Source organism: Lontra canadensis, unplaced genomic scaffold, assembly GCF_010015895.1.
Source record: "Lontra canadensis isolate GAN:19392208 unplaced genomic scaffold, GSC_riverotter_1.0 scaffold109, whole genome shotgun sequence".
Taxonomy (NCBI): domain Eukaryota; kingdom Metazoa; phylum Chordata; class Mammalia; order Carnivora; family Mustelidae; genus Lontra; species Lontra canadensis.
Genome location: NW_022631103.1, coordinates 6,448,283 through 6,461,410, shown reverse-complemented (window position 1 = coordinate 6,461,410; position 13,128 = coordinate 6,448,283). Strand labels below are relative to the sequence as shown.

At 36.0% G+C, this 13,128-nt stretch overlaps 1 protein-coding gene across 1 annotated transcript in view; it reads right to left on the bottom strand.

The window, feature by feature from the left end:
• Positions 1–13,128, bottom strand: part of PATJ (PATJ crumbs cell polarity complex component) — a 362,302-nt gene that overhangs the window by 280,141 nt on the left and 69,033 nt on the right. Inside the window, exon 17 of the mRNA XM_032839752.1 lies at positions 9,258–9,389. Within this exon, the coding sequence (XP_032695643.1) occupies positions 9,258–9,389 (132 nt within the window). The remainder of the gene's footprint in view (positions 1–9,257; positions 9,390–13,128) is intronic.

The following is a 13,128-nucleotide window of genomic DNA, read 5'->3' as shown; positions in this document are numbered from 1 at the left end:
CGGCCTGCTTTCTATTCTCTCTCTCTCCATTAGAAACAATGGGGTTTTTTAATTTTTTTGTGTGGGTTGTTTTTTTGTTTTGTTTTGTTTTGGGTTTTTTGTTTTTTGTTTTTTTGTTGTTTTTTTTTTTTTTGCCAAATTCGTATTCCAGAAGAGCCATGAAATTCCCACAAAGTTCAACATCAGGCCTGACTTAAGATCTTGCGGCCTCCTACTAACTTCATCCCCCTGCAGCTGCCTCGCTAAGGCAAACTTTTGATCTGTACTATCTGGATTTCAAGCTGATATACACACAGCCTCTTTGATCTCTTATTAAGTGGCTTCTGGTCTCCTGATGCCTTTAGTCTTGCTGAACTGTGGTTTTTGGAAGTCAGTCATCATCCTGAGCACACTACAAACTCCACACACCAGGAGTGGGCTCCCTTCATTCACCCACTTTGCAGGCTTGAAAAGCAATCTTTAAGCCATAAGAGAATTCCCCCACTAGCCACAATCAATCCACTCCACGAACATACTATTAAGAATTATTTTTCAAATGATGCAGCTTAAAATGATTTAAAGGATACAGAACTTTCCCATAGAGGGAAAGGAAGCAAATCCTCTGTGAAAAGAAATCTTCACCCCAGTTGGCACTGAAGCTTACAGTACGTCGATGTTAATAAAAATAAATGTGGATAGGAATCAGGGATGGGCACTGAATAGCCTTTACCAGTCCCAAGTTCCACGAAGCTAAGGTGACCTTTAAATGCAGATGTGTGGTTTGTTCAACAGCAAGCTATATATTTGCAAGAACATGGACACTGCCATTAGTAGAGATTGACACCATTTTTCTTACTCTTACTGTATTAATCCTACATGGGTGAAATGAACCCAAAGAACTCCTTTTAAAAAAGGAGGGGGGGATGCCTGGGTGGCTCAGTGGGTTAATTGGCTGCCTTCAGCTCAGGTCATGATTCCACGGTCCTAGGATAGAGCCCCACATCGGGATCCCTGCTCGGTGGGGAGCCTGCTCTCCCTCTCCCTCTGCTGCTGCCCTGCTTGTGCTCTCTCTCTCTAACAAATAAATAAATAAAATCTTCTGGGGTCGGGGGGGACAAAAACAACAACAAAGTAAAAAACCAGCCCAGATACTGGTGTCCATGTTAATGAACATGAAAATGTACATAGAGTAACCCGCAACACATGACTGTCCTCCGTGTCTTAGATTCTGGAAATAGTATAGGTTTGTAATGATGTTCTAATATTACTACTATATGCTAAAATTATGTTAATACCTATCTATCTCTGTATCTTAGATTCTATGAATGAATCGGTTAACAGGAACATAACGATATTAGGCTTCCACAAGTTAGTAAACACTGTGTACTGGCAGTAGCATCCATCAAAACTAGCAAAAATTAAAACCCTCAATTTCTTCCATTTATAAACTCAATTTTCTGATAACCAAGATTAAAACTGGCAGACGAAATAGGAATAGAGTTTTGGGGACTAATAGCATTATCTGAATATAAACCATTTATTCCCTCTTAGTTACAAAGATCAATAAATTAATTACTGCCAATATAAAGCTAAAACAAAGGGATAGTTATATAGTGCTATCACTTAATCTGTCCATATTATGGAAAACCATTAGCAAGTTCATGAATTAGGTACCTGCTTACACACTGTTTTTCAAGATAATTATCTAATTAAAGAAATGACACTACGTAAGAAGGCATCAATTTTAAATACACAAGTCTCACAAATGTTATACTTAAGCAAACTGGTAAAAATGTACCAAAATTTAAAAGACATGTGATAAGCAATTCTAGGAACTCATCACAAGGATTATTTCCACCTTTTTACAAAAGAGTAGGACAAAGATCTCCAATACAGCTTCATATGAAATACCCACTAACTGGGTACAGGAGATTGGTTAAATAAATTATCGTACATCAACAATAATATACTATGCAGTTAGGGTGCCTGGGTGGCTCAGTTGGTTAAACAACTGCCTTTGGCTCAGGTCATGATCCTGGAGTCCCGGGATCGAGTCCCACATCGGGCTCCTTGCTCTGCAGGGAGTCTGCTTCTCTGCTGACCTCTCTACTCTCATGCTCTCTCTCTCTCTCAAATAAATAAATAAAATCTTTAAAAATATATATATATATATACTATGCAGTTATTAAAATGAGTTACTATTAAAAAGAATAGAATAGCTCTATAAATACCAAAATTAAAGAACATATAATTGAGATAAAAGTAAGGTGTTTAAGTATGTATGACATAATCCATTTATGTGTAAAAAATTAAAAAAAAACCATTAAGCAACAAAAAAATCTTACTTTTGTAACTGTGCATGTATAATATCTGAGAGGACATACAAAAAGAAAAAACAGGAGTTTTTATCTAGGAGAAGTGAAGGACTATGGTTAGAGGTAGATTTACTCTTCACAGGATAAATTTATGTACCTTTGAATTTTTATGCATATGTATGTATTACTTATTTTAGATTTATTTTTATTTTTATTATTTTTTTTAGAGAAGGAAAGAGAGAGAGAATCTCAAGCAGGCTCCACACCCAGTGCAGAGCCCAACGTGGGCTCGATCTCACAACCCTGAGATCATGACTTGAGGCAAAATCAAGAGTTGGACACTTATCCAACTGAAACACCCAGGTGCCCTTTACTATGTATTTTACAAACATTTGTAGGAGTGCTTCTCTGGCTCAGTCAGTGGAATATGTGCCTCTTGAGCTCGGGGTTAGTGAGTTCTAGCTCCCCGCTGGAAGTAGAGATTACTTAAAGATAAAACCTTAGGGAAAAAAAAAAAAAAGACATATATACATAAATTTCTAATGAGCAGAGAAAGTTATTCTTCTGCACATACGATAAGAAAAAAGTCAATTTTTAAGTCCACATATATAGGGGCGCCTGGGTGGCTCAGTGGGTTAAAGCCTCTGCCTTCAGCTCAGGTCATGATCCCAAGGTCCTGGGATCAAGCCCTGCATCGGGCTCTCTGCTCAGCAGGGAGCCTGACTCCCCTCCTCTCTCTGCCTGCCTCTCTGCCTACTTGTGACCTCTGTCTGTCAAATAAATAATAAAATCTTAAAAAAAAAAAGCCCACATATATAAAATCTACACAATCTATTCCTACAACTTTTTTGATGTTTTTAAAAGAGTTTATTTAATGGAATTAGGAAGAAGTCCAGCAAAAAACGCACACTAAGTTTTTCTCAGAAATAGTAAGGCATACCATATCCAAGACTTAGCAATACTACAATCTTTTATATCATACTATTTGGGCTTTATAACCCATTTCTTCTGTTAAGAAAAATAAATCGTGGAGCAAGATGGCAGAGGAGTAGGAGACCTAAATATCATCAGGTCCCAGGAGTTTAGCTGGATAGTTATCAAAGCATTCTGAAGAGCTACAAGAATAATAAATTGCTGTTTTGCTTTTTTTTTTAATGGGGAGGAATATTTTCACTATTGTTCTTAGTGAGTCATCATTCGTCTTTGGTCTTTCAAACAATTTTTTAAAAATATTACTAACAGTATTTATGTATGAATCACGTCTCAATGGCTACACTATAATGCTTTCTAATTTTTATCTATCTTGGTGTCAGATAAACTCAAAAGTCTTTTAAAAATATCTGCTTTGGCAAAAATTGAGTCTGTCTATATCAGGAGGGGAGAAATGAGAATGGGGATGTTGGAGGGAAGAGAATTATTGGTTAATAAATTTTACCTTCTAAATCACTAAAATTCAAAAGTATTAAGAATGGCAATATCATGGCTAATGTTCAAAAATTGGCTAATGTCAAACATTTCCAGTGAATTATAATCATGAGGGGTTATTCAAAGTTCAACATAAATCAAAACACCAGAAAATATCTACTTGCCATGTTTAATATATAAGGTTAACCCAAGGTGAAATCCATACAATTCTAAATTTATTTCAAGCTTTTTGGTTGAAATTAAAAATCAAAGACTCATACTACCTAATAATTGCTTCATTATTGAACACTAGCCCACAACAAATTAGTTGCATTAATTTAGGATTCTTAAATTTGTAATTATTTTCATTTGAAGCAATAAATAAACACTAGCTCTTACACAATGCATCTGAACACACTATGTTAATTTTTAATATTTACTAAACTTTCACATAAGCATTAAAAATGAGAAAACTATCTAGCAGCTTGTGCTTAAGATACGGAATTTTTTTTACAAGCTGGAAAAACAGGAAGATCTGCTGTAATAAATTTAGTACAAAAATCTTCTGTAATAAAATGCACTCATGAGGAAAGGAGCAACATAATATGGTAGTTAAAAGCACAGATTCTGGGAGCTGACTGCTTGAGTTCAAATTGTAGTTCTGCCAGATACTAGCTGTGTGAACTTGGACTAGTTACATAACATCTCTGTGTTTCACGTTCCTCGCCTCAAAAATGAGGATAATAATAATAGTACCTGCTCCATAGGCTTCTTGTGAAGGACACATAAAACAATCAGAACAGGGGCCAGCAAACTGTAAACACTCAATAAATATTATGCTATTAGAATTGAATTTATATATTTTAGTGTTAATATTAGGATTAGTATTAGTAATATTCCATGGAATAAAGACATTTAGACATAATCAAGACAACAAGAACTAAAGCACAATATGAAAACCACACCTAGAAATTGGCAAGAAATTATACTATAAAAAGTTATAACCAAATTTCTGAAGTAATGTATTGCTTAGAAACAGATTACATAGTTAAGCCATAATAATCATGTTCTTGATAAATTATGCACATCACTGTTTTCCATGACACTTTCCTGTAAGGTATGACATTATAGTGACCAATGAGCCTTCTATATATTTTTTTTAAAGATTTATTTATTTGACAGACAGAGATCACAAGTGGACAGAGAGGCAGGCAGAGAGGGGTTGGGGGAAGCAGGCTCTCCGATGAGCAGAGAGCCCAATGTGATCTCAGGACCCTGGGATCATGACCTGAGCTGAAGGCAAGAGGCTTTAACCCACTGAGCCACCCAGGTGCCCCCAACGAGCCTTCTAATACAGCACACATATAGGGCAGGATATTAACGAGCCACTACATGGAGCAGTACCTAGAAATATTTGTGACTAATAAATATTCTATATTCATTCAAATCAGAGCCAATAATGCGATGATCACCTTATCCTAAAATCTAATGAGGTGGCTTACCACCTGAATCATATTTACTGTAACACAAAAACTGCATAAACCATAGTTTACTAGGTTATAGTAAATATGATTCCCTGCTGCTTTCTCCTTTTCCTTTGCCCCAATCTATTTTAAATGCCTTTCATGAAAATGAATTTTTAGTTTGCTCTTTGCTCTTTGAATTTTCAGACTTTCGCCTGTCCAGCCACTCCACAGTTCCATGGCCAATTCAAGATCCTTTATCTGCTCGCTCATCTTTCCCTAAGGTTCAGTTCAATTTATGTGAAAAGCAAACTGCCAGCCCATAATCCAAAACTGCATAATTCACCTATGGTTTATCAGGAGTTGGCTCCATTTTAGAATGTAATTTTACAATTAAATTTAGATTTCACTAAGCAAAAGTATCTACTTACTAATTTTCTGAATCTAACCGGATAGCTGAGAATTAATAGGGTTCAAACATATTGTAGTATGGCTATAACTTCAAGGACAATATCCAGACTTCTGTAGTTTATTTTCTAAATTGGATGATTATCAATATTCACACACCCATAGTAATGTAAACATTTCCCATTTCTTTACACATTAACTTAATTAATCCAAAACAATCCTTTGAGCTAGACATTACCCCCATTTTATAGATGAAGAAATTGCATAAGCACCAATGGAACAGATACTGTATGTAATTTTGTCAGGTTCTTGAGGAAGTTCTACTAATCTAGAGAAAAATGAGTTAGTGAGAAATTAAAATTGCTAAGTAAAATTTCAGTCTCTTCAATACTACTAATGCACCCTTTACACCTGGAAGCTCTCCCACTCTCCTAAAACTTTCTCCCTGTGGCCAAAATGTTTCTAGAGTATTCTTACTCTAAATGTGCTAAGGGGGAGAAAGGGGATGTGGGTGGATCTGCACTGGCCCTCTTCAGCTACCTAATGAATTCATACAGGATGCATCAAATACAGTAATAGCCAGGAACATGGCCTTTCACGACTTTTGCTAAACCTTCACCTGCCCTTGCAAAAAAAAAAATTTTGAACTTTAGAATTTATTACCTAATTACAACAAGGGACAATATAACCAATTAATTAACTTGCCCAAAACCAAATTTTAAATTATGTTTATGTGTCATCTAAATGTCACAGTGTTCAACAGTTCTACATGCCACTGACAAATGGTGAAAATGTGAATACAATTATAGGTAAATGTACTTAAGACTGACTAAAGAGGGGGTGCCTGGGTGGCTCAGAGGGTTAAAGCCTCTGCCTTCTGCTCAGGTCATGATCCCAGGGTCCTGGGATCGAGCCCCACATCGGGCTCTTTCCTTGGCGGGAAGCCTGCTTCCTCCTCTCTCTCTCTGCCTGCCTCTCTGCCTACTTGTGATCTCTCTCTGTCCAATAAATAAATAAAATCTTTAAAAAAAAAAAATAAGACTGACTAAAGAAAAAAAATTCAGTTTAAGATTGAATGTTTCTGGGGCGCCTGGGTGGCTCAGTGGTTAAAGCCTCTGCCTTCGGCTCAGGTCATGATCCCAGGGTCCTGGGATCGAGCCTCACATCGGGCTCTCTGCTCAGCAGGGAGCCTGCCTCCTCCTCTCTCTCTGCCTGCCTCTCTGCCTACTTATGATCTGTCTGTCAAATAAATAAAAATCTTAAAAAAAAAAAGATTGAATGTTTCTTCTTCCAAGGTTTAGCTATAGAAGTAAATAAATTGAGTGCTTTAATATGAATCAAAGTAGCATTTCAGAAATCAAAAATTTTTCTATCAGTCCTCTGAGAAGCACAAAGGCAAAATTACTTTATATAATTTGTGCAGAAATAGTATATGTAATGATCATTTTGAGGAAGATAAGGAGTAGGGGGGAGAAACCTAGAATTTTATAAAAAAATAAAATTTTAAAAAACCAAAGTATACCTCAAGGCATACCTATAGGAGTACAATGAAGAAAAAAATTTTCTCTATTTGGAACTATGTTTTTTTTTTTGTTTTTTTTTAAGTATAAAGCTTAGAACTGATAAAAGAATTCTTCTGTTAACTAGAGGTTAAACTCTTAAGGACTCTCAACTTTTTCTTTCTCTCCTTTACTGAAGTTTGTTTTTGTTTTTATTTCTAAAGCACTTCACTGCTTTAACACGGGAAATATTCAAAATATAAAACTTGCACATAATGTCATTTAAGAGGGTAAGAGCAACCATTATATTATATAAGAATGCAAATATAGATAGATTCTAATCATAATGGAAATGTAGCTGAATATCTAATACTTCATATGAAAAGAGTTTTCTAAACTAAATCCTATAATCAAAATGGTTAAAAAAAAAACCTCATTGAAAGCAAGATGGGATTGGGAGGGAGATAAACCATAAGTAACTCTTAATCTCATAAAACAAACTGAGGGTTGCTGGGGGGAGGGGGGTTGGGGGGGTGGGGTTATTATGGACATTGGGGAGGGTATGTGCTATGGTGAGTGCAGTGAAGTGTGTAAACCTGGCAATTCACAGACCTGTACCCCTGGGGAAAAAATATATGTTTATAAAAAATAAAATTTAAAAAAAAAACAAAAAACCTCATTGAATGCATTCATTCCCTTCCAGTTAATTTTAGCTGACCTAAACTTTATTCAATCATTCTGCAAATACTTATTTATCATTTATCATGTGGTAGATAATAAGGGTACATTGGGGAAGAAAAATTGAGATGGTACCTACAACTTGTTTTATATGCCCTTATATTTTTTAATAGTTTTTTTAATTTTTAATTTTTTAAAATAGTTTCAGTGGTAGAGCTCAGTGATTCATTAGTCTTATATAATACCCAGTGCTCATTACATCATGTGACCTCCTTAATGTCCATCACCCAGTTACCCCATCCCCCTATATGCCCTTATATTAATCAATATAGAAACTTCTGGAATCTTACAGGATTGGTACTTCTTGATAAAAGTATATCCCCAAATACGCATTATTTACAATCAGCAAATCATAATTCAGTAATATTTCCAAAGGAAAGTTCTAATAACACAGAGTTATCTGGCACAGAAATATGCCAGCAAAAATGAACAATCTATTTCAGTAATCTTAAATCATACTACCTAAATATGGAATTTAATGTTCTTACATAATGCTCAAAGTATTTTTCTTTTAATCTGTTCCCGAATGCCTTATTATATTAAAAAATTGATTTTTATACCACTTGGCATTTTATGTGCTTTGATAGAGTACATTTTGCTTTATTAAACCACAATGTGTTTAGGCAGCACTAAAGTATTAAAATATGCATCTTAAAAGTGAAGAGGTTTTTTGCCAAGTTTTAAATTCCCCATGATAATCAGAAGGTCTAAAAATACTGTAAACCAGTAAATTGATACAACATACAGATGTCCTATTGTGATCTTTCAAACACAACCCCCCAAATGCATTAGTGACATTAGCTGTAACTGGTGTACACATAAATACATAAATAGTATGTGGTCTGTGTTAAATATAAATATATAATTTCATAAAGAACATTTCTACTTAATCAAGCTCATTGAGATCAACCAATGAGCAAAACAATAAAAACCTTCGTGTGAAGGGGAGAGAGAAGAGTAAGAGTTGGGAACTACTCTAATGTGGATGGGTTTCTTTCTGGGGTAATGAAAGGATTCTAAAATTAGACTGTGGTGATGGTTGCACAACTCCAAATATACTAAAAACAACCAAACAGCATGCTTGACATGCATGAATTTTACGAATTTTATGATATGTGAAATATATCTCAATAAAAATGGGAGGGACAATCCCTCCATAAAAAAAAAAAAACAAAAAACAAAACTCTTCAAACTCCAGTCTCTAAAAGCGTCCATGGGCATAAAACTATTGCTTCCCTCCCTGTTCAATTATTGTATCACCCCCCCCCCCACTTTATTCACTAGGAAAGCTACCAAATGCAAAGGTAACAATGTAAATTATAACACCTGTCTCTGGGTGGTAGAATTAGATATCAAATCATTCTGTTTTCCCTAGTGGGTGCCTTAAATAATTACTACTTCACATACCTTTAAAACAAATCTCTCCAAAAACTCAATATAGATTCTTATACCTGGTAATCCAGGATGCTGAATCCCAAGCCTTTATGATCTTTAACCAGTTCAACAATCTTGACTTCAGGAGACCATAGTGCTAATTCCCCATCATCATCTTCTTCAGTACCGACTTCTACACTGTGGTCAGCCTGAAACACCAAAGAAGATAAATGCTTAAAAACATTGTCCTTTCAATTCTGGAAAGAATTAACATCTCAGGAATCTCACAGTTTCTTCTCCAACTAGGAATTCTTTGGCATGCATACTTTATCTTTTTAATCTTTTCAGAAGGGCATGCACTGGGGCACACACACTCTAGTATAAGACCTTCATGAAAATCCAAGTACTTCAAAATGCAGTCTGTTCATACAGTTTGGATTTTTTAAAATGTAAAGTACTTGTTTCGTTCAAAATATTAATACTGACCTCTTATACTTCAATGAGTCCCATTAGAAGCATAAAAGGAAAAATATGCAATTTAAGAAAAAAAATGAAAAAAATCATACAAAGTCAAAGCTTGTAAGATATTTAAGTAGCAATACCTGAATTTATAATTACAGTGAAAGACAGAAAGATGCCAACAGAGAGCGAGAATAGGACAAGACACAAAAGAAACCACTTCTGTTGGCTCCTAGAAGTTTTCAAGAAAAAGTTCACTAGAAAAATAAAGTGGAAAAAATCTAAGTCCTTGGGAATTGTCTAAGTCTAAAAACTAGTTAAAAAAAAAAAATCACCGAGTTGAAATAACAAAAATCTCATCTTGGAGGATGTAAGTTAGCAAAACTATCCAAGGGTCCTTGGTTATTTTCCTTGACTTCATACCTCCAAACCCCCATTCTAGGCTCCCCACTCCTTTCAGGGAGAGTCAATGCTATGGGGAATTCTAGGAAGCTAAATGACAGTGAGTCAATGAGTTGCCTACACAGAAGAAGAGCTGCTTCAACCTTCAGTTTTTAGTACTACTTATAGCACTATATTGTGTGTTCACATGATTAATTGTCCTCAAAATACCATGAACTTCTGTCTGAAGCACAAAGATTATCTTCGTTTTCTTTGCAGCCCGAGCAACTAACAAAATGACAGGATAGAATGGAAACCCTGTGTGGGCTACCATGGGGTTTACCAATAGCTATCCACTCAGCCCACAATAGATCCTGGCTCAGAGTCGGCGCTTGATACATATTTGTCCAAAACATTAACAAATCATCCTTCTTTGACTGCATATCCCTTGGGAATTTTTTTCTTTAAAGATCTTATTTGTTTGAGAGAGAGCAGGAACGAGAGAGAGAACACAAGCAGGGGGAGGGGCAGAGGCAGAGGGAGAAGCAGACCGACCACCAAGCAGGGAGCCGAACATGGGACCCAATCCCAGGACCCTGAGATCATGACCTGAGCCAAAGGCAGATGTTTACCCGACTGAGCCACCCAGGTGCACCGCTTCGAACTTTTAAAATAAAATTACAGGCTAAATAATAATTTTTACAAGTAGCCTTCTTAAAAGTCTGGGTGCTCTCAGTAAATAAAATCAAAGTGCATTATTCCTAGGAACTTAATTTTGAGTGACTTGCATAAGAAAATCCATTTAATGAAATCAAAAGGAGGGACCCTTCTAATATGGAAGAGTAAAGCACTATAGCAAGTACAAAAACATTTTTAAAATTAGGGTTGGTCCAGATCTCAAAACTGTCCCCACAGGACATGGAAAGTCAATACTCAATCCATGGTGGATTGAGTCTAAACATGTTAACAATTTCTGGGTTCTTGAATTACAAAACTTGAAATTAGTGGGATGTTCTGGATCAATAACCTTTGTATATATCAGCCTGATGTGAGGACATGATATTCATAAAGAAAACATTATACCTTCCAATAAAAAGTAAAGTTCCTATAGCTAATACAATATGATTGATGTTTTACTGGGGCATTTAATACCCTCATTGAGTAACGAGCATTAGAATTCTGGCTGAGCTGCCTAACCAGATAAGGTTTAAGAACCTAAGATGAAACAGGGGATAAATGGGAAAAAAAAAAAAAAAGAAAAAAAAGAAAGAAAAGAAAGCCAGGATTTTGAGAAACTGCACATACTTATAAAACCTAAGTTTATAGAAATTTCAAGGCATCCAAGGTATATATATATTATACTCCAACCTAAGATATATCACTTTGATACAATCAATTGTGCATAACTCCTGTATTTACAAAATGGAAAGCAATCAACTAATGGGCAGCAAGGTTGACATTTAGAATAATTCAAAGCTGTTGTTTACCCATTGTGGTAAAGGATGACTGATGGGAGCATTGAGTCAGCAAGCTGGGTGATTTACACACCCTGTAAGATTAGATTAAAGGTATTTTTATCAATCTTTAGAGGTAAGCCCTCATCCACACTGAATTTTAGTAAAGGTACTAAGAATCACAAAAGTGATATTCAAGATCCTTCCTTGAAATATGTTTTACTGAAGATAAACATTAAGGAAAAAAAAAAAAAGATTCTCAATCAATAAAGGACTAAACAATTCCTATACACCCAGTATAGAATAAAAACATTGTGAGAGACAAAATAATTTTAAGATATGACTCTGCTCACAGGGGTGAGTTTTCTTGCAAAAGCAAGCTTAATACACATGAAAGTATCTGTGACCCTGAGACAGGGCTAGCCTCTTATATACTTCAGGAGATCAGGAAACAAAGACAGCTGGACTGGAAGAGTCAAGACTTATAGGAGACCTCTCCTGAGCACTTCTCATCGGCAAGGCACTGCACTAACAGCTGGGCACGTATTACTTCATTTCTTTCTCGTACAAACTGAGGAGGGCAGGAAGGACTATAAGTATCCCCAATTTTCAGAGAGAGAATGTGGAGCCTGGGTGGCTCATTGGGTTAAGCCTCTGCGTTCCGCTCAGGTCATGATCTCAGGGTCCTGGGATCGAGCCCTGCATTGGGCTCCCTGCTCAGAGGGGAGCCTTCTTCCCCCTCTCTCTGTGCCTGCCTCCCTGCCTACTTGTGATCTCTCTCTCTTTGTCAAATAAATAAATAAAATCTTAAAAAAAAAAAGAAAGAATATGAACAGAAAGTCAAGTTATTTGCTCATTTGCTCAAAGATTCACAATCATTAAGTGGTAGAGGCATGACTATCTTGAAACTCAGACTACAGGCAAGGAAACAGAAGGCTCTGTGCATCTAAACTGGTGTTAATGGGGTGCCTGGGTGGCTCAACTGGTTAAGGGTCTGCCTTCAGCTCAGGTCATGATCCCAGGGTCCTGGGATTGAGCCCCAGATCGGGATCCTTGCTCAGCGGGGAGTCTGCTTCTCCCTTTTCCCTCTGCAGCTTCCCCTGCTTGTACTCTGTTAAATAAATAAAATCTTAAAAAAAAAATAAAGAAATAAACTTAACTGGTATTAAGGAATTATAATCCGTAAGGGTCTGGAAAGGAAGGGTGGGGTAGGGTAAGGAAGCGGCATAAAAGATGAAGTTCAATTGACATAAGATGGCAAAGCACGTGCTTAAAACTGTTTACATAATCACAATATTCTTTAAAAAAAAAAAAAAAAAAAAGAAGTGTACCAAGAGCACAGAAAATGTTATTTTATTCTCTGACCTTCTGAAGGCTTTTACAGCAATTTTTACTCACTTTGAAATTGGTCATAGATCTTCATATTTCTAAGGCTCTGAAAAAGGGAAGTCCATTAGATATTCAACACTCACCAACATCTTAAACTTAAGGTGAACTGAGTTGAACTGGGAGCCTAAAGTAATGAGCCCAGGAAATTACTAAAAAAAGGTTTTCTAAAATAATAATGCATGCAGATTAATGTCACCAACATTTCAAGTAGAAGAAGAAGAAGAAGAATGAAAGTTTTATGATGTGAAATGAAAAGTAACGGTTT